The 21242-nt window shown below is 39.5% G+C and overlaps 1 protein-coding gene across 3 annotated transcripts in view; it reads left to right on the forward strand.

Annotated features, from left to right (window-relative positions):
* Positions 1-361: 361 nt before the first annotated feature.
* The window catches only part of NFATC3 (nuclear factor of activated T cells 3), a 64310-nt gene continuing 43429 nt past the window's right edge, over positions 362-21242 (forward strand). For all 3 annotated transcript variants that reach the window (XM_053952688.1, XM_053952689.1, XM_053952690.1), the window contains exons 1-2: positions 362-628; positions 15978-17097. In XM_053952688.1, coding sequence (XP_053808663.1) covers positions 529-628; positions 15978-17097 — 1220 coding nt within the window. In that variant the 5' untranslated portion in view covers positions 362-528. The remainder of the gene's footprint in view (positions 629-15977; positions 17098-21242) is intronic.

Here is a 21242-nt window from a genome sequence, read left to right on the forward strand (position 1 = left end):
CACGTGGCACCGCGCCCCGCGCGCCGCCCCGCCCCCGCGCCGCTGGCCGCGCCCGATTGGGCACCGAGCGCCAACTACAACTCCCGGCAGGCCCCGCGGCGCGGCGGGCGAGGCGGTCTGGCTCCCTCCGTCCCTCGGTGGCGCGGGCGGCGGTCACGGGCCGCTGTCGGTGCCGTGACGTCACCGCGGGAGGGACGGACGGAGGACGCACGGACGGACGGGGGAGGGCCGGGGTCGGGGGGAGGGCCCGGCGGGGCGGGCCGGGGCGGGGGGCGCTGCCCGGGGCGCGGCGCGGGGGCGGGTCCAGCCGCAGCCCGGAGTAGGCGCCCGCCCCCCCCCGAGTGACAGAAGCGCCCGGGCACCGGAGCTCGCGCTGGGGCCGCAGCTGCCGCTCGCGCCGCCGCCCCGCCTCCGGCCCCTCCGCCGCCCGGTGTTATGCGGCGGTCCTGAGGGGCGAGCGCAGCTCGGCAGGACCCGGCGCGGCCCTGAGGGGCGACGGGGTCTCGCTGCTCCTCGCCGGCCAAACCCATGACTACGGCAAACTGCGGCGCCACCGACGAGTTCGACTTCAGGCTGATCTTCGGCGAGGACGGGCAGCCCGGCCCCGGGCCGCCGCTGGGGCCCGCAGGTGCGCCCCGGGGCCGGGGGGCGGTCGGTCGGGTTCCTGTTTTCCTCCGAACGAGGCGGGGAGGGCAGCGGGGACTGCGCCGGCCCCGCCGCTGCGGGAGGCGGCAGCCCGGGGGGAGCGGCGCCGTCCGTCCGTCTCTCAGGCCGCGGCCGCTTCCCGGCGCCGCTCCCGTTCCTCCCGCGGGACGCGGGGGCTCAGGGGCGGTCGGCCGGGCCTCTCCCCACCGTAACAACTTTCTTTGGGGAAAGAAACCCAAGAGCTCGCATCGTACGGGAGGAGCCGCCCCGGGCGCGGTGGCGCCGGCGGGGAAAAGGCCCTGGTTTGGATCTGGTGGCCCCACGCCCCCCGAGCCCGGGGAGCGCGATGGGGCCGGTGAGGGACAGGGCAGGGAGCAGCAAAGCGTTAACGGGGCCGGAGCAGGGCAATGTTCGGGCACTTGTGATGAAAAGTTTCAAGCGAAGTGTTCCCCGTATATAGAACATCCCAGCGACTCCAGTGTGTTCTGCGGACTTTGTGTACGTGTGCACGGGCGAACACCGCGTGTCGAGATGTGATGGCTCTGGGTCCGTGTGTACAGATGCACGCATACATCTCGGAGCGCTTCCATTTTACTTTGTTTTGTAGTACTGGCGCCTGAAAATCCTGTTTTAAAATGCTCGTATTTCTTGAAACTGCAGAAAACAAAGTACTCCCTGTGAATTGTGGCGTGAAGAATCAATAAGGACCAGCTGTGCCTTGTTTAGCCATACCGAGTTTGATGGCTGCGTGCTGTATTTTCTAACATACTTGAAATAAGTTTTAGTTGGTAATGGGCTGTCTTATGTCTAAGTGTTAGCTGATAAGATAGCTCTGAAACACGGCTGTATTCAGGCTAAATGATGCAGCCATGTTGTTTGACTCGGTTGTCTGCCTAAGTTAATTAGAAAAAAAATTGTTTGATACAGTCTGTGTGAAAGCACTCAGGATTAACTTCTTAGAAAATCCCTAACTTTCTTGATGCTCAGATTTAATTTGCAAATTCGTTCAGGTCAAGGAAGGCTTTGTCTATTTTCCATCTCAGCACAATACCAGATGGTGTGTTTTATGAAGGGGGCCTGAATTCTGCAATCTAGATAAGTGCGTTACAGTACTGTATGAAAACAATGGAAAACATGTGAACAAATGACAACAAAAATAATTTTGACACCCTCATTTCTATTATTTTGACATAAAACTGGTTGTCTAAACTATGTTCCTTTGTCGATGATAAATGAGAATGAGAGAACAAGTTTCTCAGAAAACTGGAAGTACTAGTGTGGTATCAACTCACTGTTATATTTGTATTTGGGTAGCAGTCCTTAACAAGCAGTTCAGATGTTACTCTGAATACAGAGAATTTTCCATGCTTGATAAGTCAAAACTATTCCTATGTCAAATTTAAAAATGTGATATTTGGACCATGAACTAGTTTGTTTGCAGTAGCTCTCAGTAAGAAATTCTGCATCTGAAACTTAAGTAATTTTACTGTTTTGTAGAATTCTGGAGATGATCTTGCCTGCTGTGCACAGATGTGGCCTCCGGGGGAAAGGGTTAGAGTAGGACTCTGCTGTCATGTATTCTGTTAAAAGTATTGCCAGAGCTCATCTGTTTATTCTGCCCGTGTATTTTACACATGAAGAACTAGAATTCATATGAGAGGTCCCATATTGGAAATCTATTTTTTCCCTTACCCCTCTTCCAAATACATTAGATAAACAAACAAAAAAAAAAGTTCTTAGAGCTCCGTAAAGCATCTATTTCATAATCCCATATCACTTCCTCCGCTGGTAGTGTCTGTTGTGTTGCAAAGTAAGCGTAAGGGTATTTTTAAAAAATGTATGCTAATAATAAAACATGTAGGTCACAGGGAAAGTTGCTTAATTTGAAAAAAATAATACTAAATTTTCCATGATCATGGAGAACACCGAAAACACATTATGATCCTTCATGCTTTGTCTCTAGAAGTTTGAGACTGGCATTCTGATGAAGGAAATGTCTGGTACTAAGTTATTGTGCAAATAACATGGAAATCTATGTTAATAGCGTCCTTTATACTGAGACTACTCTAGTGTTGTGAGGATTTTATTCTTTTATATATGTACACATATAAATAATACAGGTACATATTTATATTTAACTGTATTTGTAATCAACAGCAAGGAAAAGTGAGCTATTCTTTCATTTCCTTGAAATACTTTTGATATCTGAATTACTAAGAAAGTGGTAGTGCCAGGCAGTAATTACCCTTTTTATGATATTAAAAGAACAGTAAGAGAAATTAAATCAGCTGGGATCTTTAGTTATTACACAGAACAATTTCAGTGGGTTTCAGGATATCAGGACTGGCATTCGTAGTTTTGTGCTAAGTGGCTGGACTTAAGACCTCTGTTCTGCATTAGTGCATATTTGCTTGATCTGAAAGTTGTAGCTCCTGCTGCAGAGGAGAATGCATGAAAGAAGATGTGTGAAGATGCTTGAAATCCCTAGTGTAATACTGCAATATTTGCAGCATACTTGGATTGAAATTAAAAGGGGTAGCCCATTTCCAGTAGTTTTTGAGTGGAGTAAAAATTTGCTCAGGTAATTGCTAAATTAAAGATTCTCAAAAACCCTTCAGCTGCTTTTAAGTGGATGTTAGGTACTGAGCAAGAGTTTCTGCAAACTCTTGCTTTCTGTTTCTCTGATTGTTCAGTGTCCTTGTCCCAAAGAACCAAGTGATTGTCACTTTGTTTTTGTAGTGTTAAGCACTAAAAGCGTTTGGTACAGTTCTAGGTACTGATGAGATTCATCTTTTTATGACCAAGAAATTCAAGCCTCCAGTGCCCAAAGGCAATGCTCTGGATCACTCTGAAGTGAACCAAATCTCTTTGGTGTGCTCTTTGTTGCAAAATTTTGGGTAGCTGCTGTAGCATCCGATTGCATCGTGCCACCTTGTATCAGCTGCCTTTGAAATGTCTAAGTCAGCATGTGCATTACAGTATGTTCAGGTCCTCTACAGTCTGCTGAAGGAGACTGGCATGCAACTGTCAGTGACAGTGTTTGATGTGCCACCTGGTTTGGTCTTTTTGATGAACAGACCTTTGGGATGTAGTATGTGACACTTGAGTAATTGAATTAGCTTGAGTGTTTTTGTAATGATACCCCGATTCCCTTCCCCACCACCAGTTTTGCAATACTATTCCATGTAATTTTGGGAAATTTGTCTAAAATTTATTGAGCACTTAAACTGCATTGAGGTTTTCACTGAGGACATGTTATACTTTTTAAATGCCAAACTTCTCAAAATGGAAGCAAATATGAGTTGCTATGATAATATCTGAAGTTTTATTTTAGGGGTGCATCTTCTCTTTTAAAGAATGAGTTCTTATAAGGTAAAAGCTGTACTTGGAGTATATAGTACTAAGCTGGGAATCTGGGATCTTATAGGGTTCTATGTCATGCAAAACTATTTCTTATTGGTATGTGAAATCAGAACTAACTTAAAATTAGAGACTGCAAACTGTTCAGTATTCAGAAGATAAAGAGTTGCAGATGAGTTATTGATGCTGCTGTTCAGCATCCTGCCTAAAATGTTCCTATTATTTCTGATTAAGTATTCTAAGAGCTAAAGAGGAGCTAATGTTTTGTTACCCAGTGAAACATTAATATGAATTTCACCCTAACTTCTACCTTTTGTTCTTGGGTTTTGAAGTAGAGAAGGAGAAATTAATATTTCCATATAAATAATCTTCCCTGGCTGATCTTGTTTATTTGCTTTCCCACAATATGAGTGCTTTAAAAGAACGGATCAAACTACCCTCCTTGGACTTCAGGTTCATAGTATTTATTTTATTTTATTGGAAATCATGAAACAAGCTGAAAATGAGTTCTTCATATTTCCTGTGACTTAACATTTGGTTAGGTAATAATATTTGGTAATCTTGTTACAAATGAATCTTATAAAATCTCCTACTTTTCTTCTGAAGAGTATAAAAAACATCCCAGTTCTGTGATGAATTTAGTGACTGTTCAAAACATCTTTGTGAGCTGAAGCCTCATTCTGCATAAGGATGCTATATCTGGATTTGTCTCTTTCATTGATTTGCAAACTTCTACTCCTGTTCTCCTCTGAGATTTTTTCCTTTCACTTAGAGCTGGTAGGTTATTGGTTTGTTACTGGACATCACAACTGAAACACACATTTTCCTGTAGTGACTGTCAGAGTAATACCTGATCTTTTATTTTGAAAGTCTTTGTGTCAATCCTTTATCTGTGAGTGTCCATGGGCTGCTCAGCAGTTGTCTCCTGCCCACATACCAAGTGCTCTGAAGTGATGATGGGTGCTGGATTTTCCCTCAGCTAGGCAGAGTTCTCTTGTAGCAAAAACTGGCACTATGTATGTGTTATTTTATTTATGTATGTCACAGAAGTCTTAAAACCACTGATTTGTACTGAAACGCCACAACAATACTTGTCTTTATAGTATTGCCTTCGTCATTAATATGTAAAATAGCCTTTTTCCCTTCCCAAATGTGTATTCGTGACTGGTATTGCTGTCAGGGATCGTTGGTAGAGAGAAGAAAACAGTCAAAGCTGTTGATGAGAGTTTGCAGCCTGGTTGAACTTTTTGTTCTTTTCCCTGAGGTCATGATTAAGATAAATAATCTTAAGAAAGTCAAGTTGTGGTAGAAAAGAGACAGTAGTCTTATAATTTGAGTGGAAAATTAAGGGCTGGATGCTGGTAGGAGTGTGAACTTAAGGTGTGAGTTGACTGAGGATTGCTATTGGTGAAATTTGGTTTTGTGTTCAAAAGAGGTGGTCCAGAATTGTTGCAAAGTTTGCTTTCCCTAGCTGGGTAAGAGGAGCTTGTGAGACAGCTTTTAAAGTCTTTTTACCAGGCTACCTTGCACATGTGTGTGGTTCACTTGAAGTTTTATTATTTTTAAAATATTTTGTTTCTGTTTAGATTTGGTTGTCTACATAAATGGGTAGGAGAGAGAGTCTTTGTACAAGATTCTAACTGTGGTTAATATGTATAATTTGAGCCATCCATCTCAATACAGCTGTCTGTGCTGGTCTGTTAACATTTGCTATACAAAAGAGTGCTCATGTTGTTAAGAATAGGATCAGCTGGTGCAACTCTAACAAAGGAATGAATGGATAAGTTACTTGAATCTATTTTTTTTTCTCTTAGATATAAATTACACTCTATAACAGAAATATTTATTTATTAGATAACTGAGTATTACATATATAATGATAAACCATCACTTGCAGGAAATTGAGCTATCATTTTATTTTACAAGCTGGTGGATGCTGGTATCTGCATGTAAAAGATTGACACAGAGGGACACAATGCAAATCAGTCATATAGGCTGTGGTTATATAATCTTCTGATAGGGGGGAGGAGGGAAAACCAAACAGCTGCATCTGACCAAAAACAGAGGGTCTTGTGACTTCAAGACAGCTTAGAGAAACACTGAGGAAGAACCAAAGGAGCATGTGTACTAAAGTGGTATCAGTGGAGTCAAGAATTGCCGGGCAATTAAGTGTAAGAGATTAAGATGGTAATTCTGGCAAGCTGACATGTTTGAGTATGTTGTGATTTTTCACAGTATTCTGGATAAATTAAATCTTGCTTATTTGAATGAAGCTTGACCAGGATGAGACTATTCAGGGAAAATATCAAAATCTTCTGTGTGGTGTTGCAAAGCAGTTGTAGTTGCAGCTAATCTAATTTAATAACTTTCCTATTTTGGCAGTATGGTTCTTTGATCACTACATAGTGCATTGAGAGTCACTAGCTAGTGAGTCACTATATATTGCAGGGATTTGAAAAAGGTCCTCAGTTTGACAAAGTGTCACTTATTTTGTTTGTGAATTCATAGTTGCATATCAGTCTCTGTCCCCTTTCCTCTCAACTGAATTGTGGGCAGAGTGTAAATGAAAACAAATCCTGAGATTTGGGATGTGGGAGATGGTCAGGGTACAAAAGCATTAGGGCTAGTGCTTTTGTCTTACATATTTCTGAAAATTGGAAATAAGCTCGCTGTTTCTCAAAGTAAAAAGTAGCCCTCTGTTTAAAACATGACAGCCCCATTACTTTGGTCTGTATTGTCCAACTGGAAGCAGTTTGTCAGATGCCACCTGAAGTGTAGCCAGCTCAGTAATGTTGCTGTGAATGAGAGAGAATAAATTCGAGTAGATGGGCCTGGGTCAATAGGAAGCAGCAGTTTGGCTGTTCACAGCAATAACGTAAATACGGGAGTTGTTGCCTCAAGCTGCCCTAGTGGGCCAGGGAAGTGTGGAGCAGACTTGGCAGAGAGCCCAACCAGTAAAACAACATCCAAGTCCTTGCATTTGTCCAGGCATGCCATGTGGGTTCGAATGACAGTGGAATTCAAGATGAGTGAAATGATCAGTAAGGCTAAGTAAAACTGCAAGGCAGGAGCAAGCTTATTAAGAAGCCAGCATTCTCTTCTACCTTTAGTACACCCATCTGTGAGTGTTCTTGTGAAATACTGGCAAAAGAGAACATTAAATAACTGTAGAACTGTTCAAAGTCATTCAGGGAAGATGAATTTGAATCTGAAGCACTGCAGGTTTGGTGGAAGGAGAGAAGAATGAGCTTTCTGGGGATCTGACTACAAACCGATGACCTTTCAGCAGTAAAGTCATGAAAATAGAATTCTGTGTGTGGTTTGATTTGGTGTTGTGTGGTGATTTTGGTGGGTTTTTTTAAAGCAGAAACAAAAACTTCATTTGAGGTTGCATGAAAGATGTTTTTAATTAAAAACATGAGCAAGTACTTAGAACTAATTTATTAATACTAGAAATGCAGTATCATATTATTTATATTAATATTTAGATTAAAAGGAATTGCATGCTTAAAATGGCTTCTCAGGCTGCACTTTGAAGATTAGTCATCACTTCTAAAAGTGAGAAATATTTTTAATATAGAAAAAATTCTTGAATGGAGTTGAATATTTCTGGTGTTTTCTGGTTTTTTTTTAGCAGGTTAATGGAGAGGGTTCATGAGAATCTTTGTTTTAGTGGCTGCTAACACTGCTTTTTTTGGGAACAAATACTGTGAGAAATGTCTTTTTAATCCCATATTTTAATGTTTTTAATGGTTTTTGGGAAAAATGGAAGGATGACTTACACATACTTTCAGAGAGGCTGTATTTGCTCTGTGCTAGAGGGAAAGAAATTGTGACTGATTGTATGTAGTTGGATTAGGGCAGAAGCTGTCCCCTTTTAACTGAAGTTGTTTTACAGAGTAGCCCTCTGTATCTTCATAGCCAAAATGAAAGTGTGACAGAATGACAAACTGCTAATCCAGTCATGCTGCATTTATTAACTGTTAGTGACAATGATTCATTGCTTTGATGGCTGCATAATGGCCTGTAATAATATCTGCAGTGATGTATAGCTACTCATGTGTATCTTTAGATGCTTTCTAGAAGATGTTCCCTAAGTCAAGGACACGAAAAAGATGAGGAGATTCAGTAACTGATTACAAAAGGCTTTAGTAGTGTCATTTGGGTAACTGTATTCAAACAACAAGGCCATAAGGAAATACATTATTTAATCCAAAGAACTACTAATCAATTCTGTCAACATTTTGTATTTTGCATAGCTTCTTTAAGTGACGCGAGTCTCTGTATTTCATCAGTGTAATTTGTCACGTTTAGTCTTTTGAGAGCAAATGCTGCTGTCCTTCAAATTGCCAGGCTGTTTGTGTTGGGGGCAGGAGTTAGGCCGATGTACAGTATGTGGTGATACCTTCACTCCTGCTGGAATAAACACAAGCCATTTAGGACTCTGGAAAAGGATGCAAAGTTACACGTGGCATGGTCATGACGCATGCTAGTATCACCATCTCTGTATTTTGGGATGTCAGTTTGAACCTTGCTGAGAAAAATGGTATTTGTGCTCAGCTTCAGCCTCCTCTTTTTCATTTGGCTGATTCATGTTTCTACCTTTTACTGTATCAATCTAGCAAAGTGAATTCAAGGTGTTTCTGATTCTACATTCATGTGAGCAGAGGGAAAACAAGGCAGTTTCAGATTGCCATTCTGGCTCATTACAGTTCTTTGCTGAACACAGCCTTTGAGTTTAATGCATCTAAAGTCCACACTTAAGCTGCATTATAAAATATTGGTGAAAAGCTGTAATAATTGGTGGTTTGAAATACTGACTTAAGTATATGGTAGGAGTGCCTGCTGTGGAAGGGTTTGCCCTGTGTCATGCAGGCCAGCTGCAGAAGCACAGTGTAATTTGGTCGAAGTGTGAAGAGTTCCCAAACGAGTTTGTTCAGATATTATTGATACCAGTCCTCTATCTGTGTGTTGTGCTCTGTTTGATAATCAGAAAGGGGGTGCCCCCATTTCAGTCTCCCTTCCACTGTGTAACTATTCCCCACTCGGACATCTTGCCTTGGCTTACTGCTCTCCTTTTATACCAGTTTGCACAAAGACCCTGGTCTTTGTCACCATACTCTCCTGTAAACTAAAATAACCATTTTCTTGCACACTCCAGTCTGTTTTCTTTGATACAGCCCTACTTAATACCTTCTGATTTTGGAATTTTAGTTTCTGCTTACTGCTTGCTTCAGGACTGGAGCAGTGAACTGGCAGTGTCTCTGTAAAGAGCAGCAGGTTGCTGTGAGCAAGGTCGTGTTAGAAGTTAGTTGGTGGTAAAGGCATCCATGTAGGAGTTAGGTGAATTAGGTGAGGATTTCGGTTCATTCTATTTGAATAAGTGGAGAGCCTTTTCATGGAGTCTGTTGGTTTTGCCCCACAAAGGAAGAGTTGTGCATGGTAAATTGGCCCACAATAGCAAGAAACTAGGCAAACCTGGCTTGCTGGCAATTACAGTACATGATTAATTCCCTTGTTCCCTTCACTCAGTATTTGCCTTATCTTCTCAATTACCTTTATGCTCAGTCTACTTCCAGTGGGTCAGGCACAGCACACCAGTTTGGGAGTGATCAGGCTTCTCTTAGGTCTCATGTCTACACACCTGAAATGCTCTGGGGTTGCAGGGCTGCAGTCCCTTTGCAGACTCTAACACCTGATAAGACAGTTCATCTTCAGAACAGCAGTGTCAGATGGCTGCTCATACTGTGTGATAGTACCTGCTGTGCCCATGTACTGTGCTGTTTCCAAAAGGCTGTACACTAATATCTCTGAACTACTGGGTTGTGCTGAGATTACTTTTGATCTGACAGTGAATGACAAATGAGGCTTCATCAAACTGGAGGGCAGCAGCTTCTGTTTTGTCTGCACGGTTATTATGCAGTGAAATACTATGTCTTCTTGAATGATATAGCCACAGATTAAAAAAAGGTACCAAAGAGGAGCCCATAGAACTTGGAGGCTTTTAAAGCAAGAAGCAGGTTTTTTTTAACCTGTTATGAGTATTAATGAATAATCCTTAAATACTGAACCAAAGGCTTTATAAAGTTATCATTTAAAGACATGCTTCATATCAACCAGAAATAGCAGGAGAGCTGGAGAAGGCACAGGTATAAACACTGCTTAGCACTTCCGGTTGTTATTTTCTGTTTTGTAACTGAACTCAGAATGACTAATTCTTGTTGAATCTTACAGTTACAAGTTGAATTCTTTACCTACCTTCTACATAACTTTTTAGCGATGTATCTCAAAGCTGTTCTTTCCTTATTTGAAATTGAATTTCATTACTTCAGTGTGAAGCTGGATGTACACTAAGACAACAGTTCTAGTTTAAATGCGTACCAGGCTGTGGCCTAAGGGTTTATTTAGTTGCATGTTATGTTTTTATTTGATAGTGAACACCTGCAGCTCCTGTCCTGGTTGCTTGTTTTGTCCCATGTCCTAAAGCTTGCCACTCTGTCAGTTGTGTATATACAGGTGTTAGTGCACTGTAAATATGATTGCCAAAATCATCTGTGTTAAAAGAAGTCTCTTTTCAGTTCCCCTCCCCCTTTGTGTGTGAAGGTGTGTGGGAGGGTGGTTGTTGCTCAAAAACCCTTAGTGTAGTTACACCCCAAGAGCCAGTGTGTTCTTATTTTAGTCAGTGTCAGTTGTAAACATTTGATATGCTGGATTATTCTTTTGTTTAAACTGCTTAAACTAGTGCAGCTTCTTTATTCTTCTGTATTTCTACAAAGGATAATGAATTCTTATCCAGACTAGAATTTGGAAAAGACTCATTGATGAGCTCCCACTGTTGAGAAGATTCTTTTTCTTCTACATTTCAAGTATACTTGCTTAACAAAAGAAAACGATTGAAACTGTGACTGGCATGACAGAACAGCCTTTGGCATAAATGATTGACAAAAGTAAAATTAATTTTTATCCTTTTTTGCATAATCTGACATGGCCATGAAACAGCACAAAACCATCAAAGAAGTGAACTGCTTCATAAAATGAGAGTTGTAAATCATCCCTTTCTGAAAATTTAAACTTGCAGTACTGCTTCATGTATTGCTAACTTTGGTCTAGAAGGATGTTTCCCCCTACCCTACCCTGCTACCTTAATTTTTTTTTTCACAATTTATTCTTTTTCGGTACCATATTTGGCTTGCTAGTCACTCATACTCAGTATAAACTAATACATTGCTATGTTTCAGTTTGGGATTGTGGCATTTTTTTAAATTGGTGTTTAAGCTTGTAGGAAGTGTTTCTGGAGAACTGATAGCTTGCAATAGGAAACTGGAGTTAAATATCCAATTATAGAACTTTAGTGGAATAGTATACCAAAAAGAACTCTCATCAATCGTGGTTTTAAGTGCACAAAAGAAAAACTATTGGTTATTGACTATTTTACGTTCCCTGCGAAGATTTAATTCTCCCCTTTCATCCCAAGAAATATATAAACTTGTGCAAACCTGCAGAATAATGAATTAAAAACAGTCACATGTGGTTTTTGTCCCTTTTTACAAATGTTTTCGTAACCATTGTGTTCAGAAAGAGATAGTGGTAACTGTCATGATAGAAGTGGAAAACAGAAGAGTTGGTCATTCTTCTTAAAACTTGTAAGCGAGGCAGACTTGCCTGAGAACACACATGATGTCTGTGTCAACGTTCAGGTCTTTCCTCATGCTATTTAAAGGACTTGATTGCTGATCCTGTTTTCACAGTAGTAATTTTATAAGACCTAGGTCATGTTGCACTTTCTTCGTACCTTATAGCAACTCCTATTGTCTGAAAATGTTTGTTTATGGGCTTATAAACTTAGAATAATAAAACAGTTTGGGTAATTCTGGCACAGGGCTTGTGTTCAGACATTTGATAGTAATTGACCTTCCTTCTCTGGAGAAATCTGTCTGAGTGCACAGCTGCACATGTGCATGTGCCAGGACATCACTGGGGAGTGAACAACTGGTGGGCAAGCATTGCTAGTCTTAAATGTGCACTCTGATACAGCAAGTAGCAAGCAAAATGTACTTTAGAAGCAGTTCTGGATATTATTTAATTATATTCCCCAGTTAGCTTATGTTGAAGTGTAGTTAGCAGCTTAGTAAGGGATGAGCCAGCATTGTTTTAATGCTGAACAGGAGCTTCTGTACACGAGGCTGTTTCCACACAGTAGCAAATGTACATTCAAAATGAGCAACCTTCTGGTTCTCATTGACAGTGGATGACACAGATGCCTGATGGAAGATTGCAGTGAAAGTCTGCAATCTTTATTTAGCTTATACACTGTGAATATAGAGAATCTACTCATTTTTGTGATCCCTCAGTAGTGAACCTAATCTCAGCAAGGTGGGGAAGAAGACTCCAGTAAATTTTTAAAGACTCATGGCTTCTCTGTGCATGGCAGTGGTAGAAGTCTTAGTAAGTAAAAACAAAGCTGAGTTTCTTTCTATGCCATTTGTCCAGAAGATCTCCTTTGATTGTAAAAGAAAATGTGTTTGACGTGGTTTGTTCTTGACTTGTTTTGTTTCTTTGTCTCCTTTAAAATGCTTACTGGAACAAATAAACTATTAATACTACTTCTAAAAGTGAAGTTGAACTTATTGGCCCATAATCCTTCATTTTTTAACCTTTTATTTAATCCAGTTTTCTTTACTCTGTATTGCTGTTATCTTATTAGGAGTTTATTCCGTTGTCCTTACTAAAGCAAAAGCATTTAGCACACCTGCCTTTTCAGTGGCATGAAGGGATTTGATGTGAATTGCACTACTTCTCTTGGTCTGTTTTGCTGCATCTGTCTTGTCTAGCATCTTGCCCCCATTTGCTTATGGTAGTTTTTGTGTTCTACCTTCATAGTCTGCCCTAGTTTCTGTGTCTTGAGTGCTTTCATATGTTTTATGGTCAGTGAAGGTCTCATGACTTGGCCAACTTCTTTATTGTCTTTCCTCCCCCAGTAGGATTGTTTGAATGTAATAGCTCTCCTGTTAAGTAACCAGATTTCCATAACTCCATTTTTTTCCCTTGGGCTTCTCCATAACTCTTTTTTCTTTACACTTGCCTATTGTGAGACTTCCCTTTGTTTGTTTACCCTCTGCTTCTTGAAGCCCTGTGTTGGATTTGTTTTGTGTTATTCTCACTGCTTTCTCTTTTAAGGGTTATCAACAAAGTTTTCTTTCATTCTTTCTTCCCCCCCCCCCCTTGTACATTTGTGTTTGTATGTTTACTAATTCCTTAAGATAGGTTAGAAGGCTCTTTCAGATTGGATTCTCTGCAGTCTTTATTAGGACAAAAATAAATTCTGGTAAATAATCTCATAGAATTAATGACATGATTTGTAAAGGTCTTAGTGTTGTCCTTTTTTGTGAGCAGCTAACAGGTTATTTAAACACATGAGCTGTAAGGGGTGGATTTGTGTGCACAGACTGAAATAAATCTACATGTTTACCAATTGAATCTGAAAATTATTTGGGTGATTTAGACTTCAAACCATGTTGTGTTCACGGTGTTAAGCGTGCTTTTGGGATTGGAAATTCAATAGGTTTCTAGCTTCCTGTTTTGTCTGTGCAGCTGGGGAGGGGTAACGGCCAGCACACCCAAACTCAGGAGAGGGACCAAAGAAGCCTGAGTCAGAAAAGTTCTGTCTCCTGTCTGCTCCGTCTCTTCCCCTGTTCTTCCCAGCTGGTGTTGGTAATTCTGTGCTAGTCTGATCTCTGCACCTCAACAATGTGAAAATTAAATTCTGAATGTACATCTGCTTTTTGTAAATCCCTGTGACACTGAAAGTACAGAAATTGTCTTAAATATTTTAAGATTTCTTGATTATTGGTGCAAGAGGAATAAGGCTCTTTGCAATGGTGAGAGGTTTAGTGCAAACAATGTGCTGCTACTGTTCCTAAAACCATTAATGACAGTAAATGGTTACACACAGGGCTTAAAGACTTCCAACTGCTGTTTTTCTAAAACATTCTTCTTCTTATTTTAAAAGTTCTGTACCTGTAACTGTTTTATTTCTAAGTTTTTATAAGCTAGACAATAGCCTTCATTAGGACTGCCTTTTTCTTCCCTAGATCTATGCTTTTATTAATACTGAGTTAGAAAACAGATATCTGTGATCTTGCACATTAATACACCAATAGATGTGGAAAACGTAGAACCAATTACTGTCTGCATTTCATGCTTTGTGATGGAAAACAGCAAGAAGAAAGGCCCTTAACATATGTTTTTAAAAATGTTTGTTACCCTAGTGAAAGAAAAGGGAAGTGCAGTTTTGGTAGTGCTCAACATAGTGAGCCTTAGTTAATTGTGTGTGATACGTGCAGTAGTCCTTCCTGAGAACCCTGGTCCTTTCCGTGTGTGCATTTTTAGAAATCAACCTATGCTGATTTTCTGTGCTCTTAACACTTATAATAGTAGTTAATGATATATAATATGGATAATTGTCATACATAACCATAATACATATAAAATCATGCAGTGCTTGTAATATCACTAAGTACTCCTTAAATGCAATGTATGCTTCCTTTAATAGATTTCTCATAGAGTTGTTCCTTGCTCATGAACCTTCAGCCTTTTCTTTTTTGTTATCTTTATGAAGTCTGAGGAATGTAGTCCATTCCTTGGTAACAGTGTGCTTTCTCTTCATTTGAAGATGCTTCCCTCTGAGAAGCTGATGTTTTATTTCTGTTTTAGTTAATTTTAAGCTGGTTGCTATTAGTGAAACTGGTAATAGACTGACTTCATTAACAAACTAATTTTTTTGTCATGGAAAGGTCTAAAGTACATAGCTTCCAGTCTGGATATTTTAACTAATTGTGTGAGAGAATACATTTATTTTAAAACAAATATTATTAGTCTGCTGATACTCAGGATAAAAATAATCTTTAAAAAAGAGCTAATAGCTAGAGATGCAATTAATGTTATCTAGCTTAGATTTGTGGAAAATTAAAGAGTGAAGACCCTATTTACAAGTGAAAAGAAACACAATGGCTAAAAAATATGGAAAAAAAGTTGTGTTTTCTAATTTTGTTTCAGACAAATATCTCATATTGGCAGTGAATTTAATATTGAGAAGTGGGGCAAGAAAATCTGCTTCAGTTCTGTGAGACAAAGTGGCTGATTCTGTTAACGGGACTTGTACTCCTTCTCAATTGCTTGTTTTTCTTTGGAATATTTCCTGTGTTTTGGATAAGTTAGTGAGGTCTGAGAATATTTTGTTTTGCCTTATTTTGCTGGACAACTTGTGCTCAAACTTCATGCGACTCTCCTCAAAAATCCTATTTACCATAGGCATCTGAGAGTTTTCTAACCTACAAAAAATATATCTTAGGAGTATGATTCTTCATAGTATCTCTAATAATATTCTTTGTTAGGCCTCCTTTGGTTGAATGTTTTTAGTAGTTCATAGTCTTCATTCAAGCTTGAGTCGCTGTAAGATGCTTTCTATTGTTAAAAGTAGATCAGTATTACAGATGTGATGTTCTGGTGCTTGTAAGTATTGGCAGAGCTTGCAGAAAGTACCTTCGTCCTATTCGTGTCAAAAAGGTGAACTTATAATGATTTTTTATTAAAAATGTTTATAAGTGGAATACAATTATGAAAGATGAAGTTTGAATTGAGTGTTCAAGCTGAGATCCTTTCTGGATTTTAACCCATTTTTCTGTTTGCATTATAATTTCTTTATGAAGATGTGTATAAACTGTAAAATCTGATTGAAAACAGAATTTATGGTAAAACAATCATACTGTAGTCATATTTAGTTGTAAAATAGACTGGGGAAAATTTTAAATTAAGAATTAGCTTTGTTTTTTGTAACTAGTGCAATAGAAAATGTCTAGGATGTTGATAACAGTCCATATCTGGGGAGCAAAGGATTTTGTTTATGGCATTTATCCAAGTTCTGACTATTCTGACTCTTACTACTTTTTTATCTTTCTAAATTTCGTTTTCAGATCTTGAGTCAGATGACTGTGCGTCCATATACATCTTTAATGTAGACCAGCCATCCTCCTCTGTCAATCAGCCAATTTGTATTCCTCGCCATGGACTGCAGTCTCACTCCTCTCCTACAAGATTTCAGAGTCTCAAGAACTATGAAGGCACTTGCGAGGTACCAGAATCCAAGTACAGTCCACTAGGTGGACCCAAACCCTTCGAGTGCCCCAGCATTCAAATCACATCGATTTCACCCAACTGTCACCAGGGGATTGAGGCCAATGAAGATGAATTACACACAAATGGCACAGAAAATGAGTATATGGAAAGGCCTTCCCGGGACCATCTCTATCTTCCTCTTGAGCCATCATATAGGGAATCATCCCTTAGTCCGAGCCCTGCCAGCAGCATTTCATCCAGGAGTTGGTTTTCAGATGCTTCCTCTTGTGAATCCATTTCCCATGTTTATGATGATGTAGACTCAGAGCTAAATGAAGCAGCTGCTCGATTTACCCTTGGCTCTCCTTTGGCATCACCTGGTGGTTCTCCAAGAGGTCCCAGTGATGAATCATGGCAGCAGCCTTACGGGTTTGGGCATGCCTTGTCACCTAGACAGTCTCCATGTCATTCTCCTAGAACTAGTATTACAGATGAAAATTGGCTGAGCCCTAGACCAACATCAAGGCCCTCATCAAGACCTACATCCCCCTGTGGGAAACGCCGACACTCCAGTGCTGAGATTTGCTATGCTGGTTCTCTCTCTCCTCACCATTCTCCAACTCCATCACCTGGCCATTCTCCCAGAGGAAGCATAACAGAAGACACGTGGCTAAACACTTCCATTCATAATGTACAAGGCCTTAACTCTGGGCTTTCACCGTTTCAGTGTTGTACAGAGACTGATATTCCTCTAAAAACCAGAAAGACCTCAGAGGATCAGACTGCCACTTTATCTGGAAAAATAGATATCTGTCCTGAAGAGCAAGGTAACTTGTCATCATCCCTTGAAACTGCAGTGGATGATTGCTCTGGACCTCAGCACACCTTGAAAAAAGACTTGCCTGGAGACCAATTTCTTTCTGTTCCTTCGCACTTTACTTGGAACAAACCGAAGCCTGGTCACACGCCTATATTCCGGTAAGTGATTAGAAAGTAACTCCTTCCTGCTTTTCCCCTCCTGTGCATCTTAAATAGACATATAAATGCCCTTATATTTCAGTGATGCATTAAGACTTCTTAAATAAAACTTGTTGAAGGCGGATAGATGCTATAAATAGGAAAAAAACAAGTTGAGATACTAAATACCCTTCATCTTTAAAAATACAGTAGATGCATTGTAAATAGGATTAGTTTTATTTAAGTAAAATTTGTATATATGCACAGAGCCCAGCTGAATTAAATGCCTGTGGATTTTGTACATGCTTTGCAGTTCTATCTAATCTGAGCACTTGACATTTTAATATAGCTAGGGAAACTTGACTTGGATTAATTTACAAAACTGGGAGATCACAAAAGAGGTAGGGAGTTTATTTGCTTTTGTGTCTATTTACTTCTTTGGGCTCAGATAATTCTAGAAATGGAATAAAGAAAGAAATTTGTATGCCATGCTGAAAATCATCTAGAAAGAATGCATGTCTGGGATGTAGTTCCAAGGTATTTCCACCATCCAAGATAGAATTAAATTGGTCTTTTCCTTTTGCAGTCCTCTCATGTGCTAGCAGGATGATTTGTGGGGACTCAGAAGAGGGAGCTTGTCAATTGAGGAAAAAGTCCCCCTCCTTTCCAGTCTGTTACTTTTTAGATGGATCAGTTCTGTGATCTTTCAAGTTACAGAGCTTGTATAAATTCTTGAGAAGTTGTCACCTAGCTTGGCTTGTTAATAGCTAAATATATTTGAACAATATTTATTATTTATTAAGCCATTTGGTTATTTTTTGCTTAATTTTATAACCACAGGTTTTAATTTCTCTCCACAGAATTGCACTAATTTTAGTAAATAAAAGTGATTTTTTTTTTCTTTTCCTTTAATGTTCTTCCACATACCTGTTTACGGATGTAAAATTTAACAGTAAAGACACAAAGCTGCTGGCTGGAAAAATCTGTTCTACCAGGTCTGAAACTACTGTTAACAGATAACTGTCCTTAAGTCTGGGGTTTTTTTTAAGTTCCATTGCCATCTGTTAGTAATAGGTGTTCAATCTGTTTCTAGAATCTTTTCATTCAAACTAAAACAATGATGACTGTTTTAATTATTTGTGTATTTTGGAATTGTATTATATTTGTGTAGGATACTAAGCAGTCCTAACTTGGCGTTTTTGTTAGCTTGCATGCTAATTTTGTTCATAAAAGGTGAGCGCTACTGTAGGGTTAGAGGTCATGAACATACAGGCATGGGGTGTGGATCTATGGTTCTGTGGGATGAACAAAGTGGTTTGAAACACAGACAGCTCATACCTGTTTCCTCTTGTACTGCAGAAAACTGAGTACAACTGAATAAAACAAAATTTTTGTGTTTTCATTAAAAAGTAAAAATATTTTTTAAAATGTCAGACTTTATTTAGAAGCAGGAGCTGAAGAATTTCTGTAAATAGAAGATGGGCAAACAGACAGAAGACAATGAAGACTACACCTATGCACAAGGAAGCTACATAAACCTATTAAGCTGGGTGTGTTTGCTGCCAAAAATGTCGGCTGACTATAGAATTGGTGGAAATGGCTGCACTGGCAGCTGTATCCTCATTGAAATGTTGAATTACTTAGCAGTTGTAGCCTGTTCCACAGGGGCTATGGCAGTGTGCATCTTCAGTAGGTAAAACCTTCCATTCTGTCATATAGTATTTTGTAGTTTTGAGTCTTATAAACCTAAGCTGACCCTTACTTTTTATAAATAAAAATGAAATGCAAGAAGATCCTCTGTTTCTAAATAGTTGATGATGGTGACCAAAAGTGAGCATACTAGTTGTCATAAAGAATTATGTAATCACTATTGATGTATTTATTCCATAATGTATGTACAATTGTATTAATTGTAGTATAAATTACAAGATATAGTAAAAATAGTATACTTTAGAATGTCTTGATTGTATTGTCAAGCACAAAGTAGTGTATGAAGTAAACAGGAGTATTGATTCCAAGCAGATAAAGTAAGTACACACCCAGTTGCAATAACTGACCCCTGGAAGAAGGGGAGTGATTTGCCTGACGTGTTCTGTGGTGTGAAATGCGTAGGTAGCACCTTCAGCTTTGAGCGCTCTCTAAAGGTTTGTAAATCTGTTATCTACTTTATCTGTCAGGCCTGACCATGTTTTCCTTCATTCTTCTGTTTTCAGTAAGTGTGCAATTCTTAAGAAAATCTAAAAATATCTAAGATGCTTTTGAGCATATTAGTCATATTTCACGTGCCATCCAAACTGGTTTGTTAAATGACAGCTTGTTATTTGGTCACAGAAACTCATAATCTGCCAGTCAGTAGCATATGAAAAATGTCTCTGTAGTGTGTGCCCCAAGTCCCCTTTCTGCTCCTTGTCAAAGATAAGTGTAGGCAGGGGCTTGGGCAGGACCACTGCAGCAATTCCTTCCTACAAGTGAAAGAACTGGGCAGCAGTTTCTGTACAGGGAGTAGTGGAGGTGTCTGCATCATACCTACTCAGCAGGTATGATGGCAGATTCAGTTGGTCATTTTACAGAATATTCAGCAATTAACTTGGTAATTTTATTTATTACATGGTTACTCTTGTTGCTGTTTAAGATACCTTTCTTTCACCCCCAGCCTCCCCACATGGTTTTATCTGTGTCTCATGTTTTCCTTCCCCTCCACTTAAAAAACCCTTTCTTCTTGGGGTTAGTAGATAGTGATAGTAGATCCAACCTTCCCACTAGTGTTTTACTCCAGCATTCCACAAATGTGCTGATTTTATGACTTTCTTTCATACTTGCTGTTAGAGCTTGGGTTGTAAGAGTTCCAGAAAGTGCAAAAATAAATAATCAGAAAGTCTGTTTTACAGTACTTTTTTTACTTGAACAAGGGGAATAAAAAGAGTCTAGAGATCACCTAAAATCTCTACTGAGCAGATGATATAATACAATATCTTTGGTGAGGACTTCACTCTACAAGTACAATTCATAAGAGATCAGGAGCATTGCTGGTGCTGACCTTGGTTATGGTATTGTGGAGTTAAGGACTGTCACAGACAAGGCCAGCACTGGTGCAGGTAACATGGGGCCATTTCTTAGAAAAGCACTCACTGATGATGCAATTGAAAATCATGGCAGTTCTGGTATTTTTGCTTTTAGGCTTGATGGCTTTAAACTTAAAATTTTAACATGAATGACTAGTGGAACAGTCGACTTTAGGTTTGGTCCAGTGGATCCTGAGAATCTAATCTGTGTCTCAAGCAAACAGGCATTTGCAGGGTAGTAATCTTAATGAGGTTTATTTTTTCTTTCTTTCTTTAGTCCCACAGTATTTGATGGCAACAAATGATGCTTTTGTGTCTGGAAGATAACCAGGCAATATTCATTAATGGTCAAAAATCTTGAAATAAAACCTAGTTTTCTTTACTTCCCTCATGGAATTCATAGAGACTTACACACAGATTGAAAAACTGCTACGTAAATTGATGTTTGTCTCCAGACTGTTTTGTCATGAATTTAGTTTATGACACTGAGGAGTGATTGGACATCAAATAGTTTCTTTGTCCCAGTGGTGATGAACAAACAGTCTTTGACAGATGTATTTACAGCTCAGAAATAACTTTAATGGTGGACATGTAATGGCAGCTTGAGAGTATTTTACTGCTGAAAACTAGGATGGCTGACAATGTAATTAATTCATTCAGGAAAAAACTAGTTTACATAAAGTGGTAGATAGTGGAATACTGGAGAAAACTGTTCCTTTGGTTTGAATCCTTCTCTTGAAAGTCAATAGAGAGGAACAGAATTAGGTCCTATTTTTACTGTAAGTATATTGGGCCTTCAGTCTTCATTTTAAGTACTGCACTCACATTGAAAGATTTCTATAGACAAAGTTAGTCTGCCAAGTATTTATCACCTTTTTCTGATAAATAGAAATAACACCAGCTATTCTACTAGCAAAACTTTAAAATGAAAATATTTGCAAATTACTGACTTTGAAGATAAAGACCCACTTAAGTGAGACAAGCAAAGGAACTTTGAACCTCTTAAGTTTTTAATAAGCGAGGCTATCACTGTAATGTTTACACACCATTAATCAATCCAGGGAAATTCAGGTAGTGTTTAGTGCAGGACCTTAGTGCTGTACC

This window comes from Vidua chalybeata, chromosome 11 (assembly GCF_026979565.1).
Source record: "Vidua chalybeata isolate OUT-0048 chromosome 11, bVidCha1 merged haplotype, whole genome shotgun sequence".
Lineage (NCBI taxonomy): Eukaryota > Metazoa > Chordata > Aves > Passeriformes > Viduidae > Vidua > Vidua chalybeata.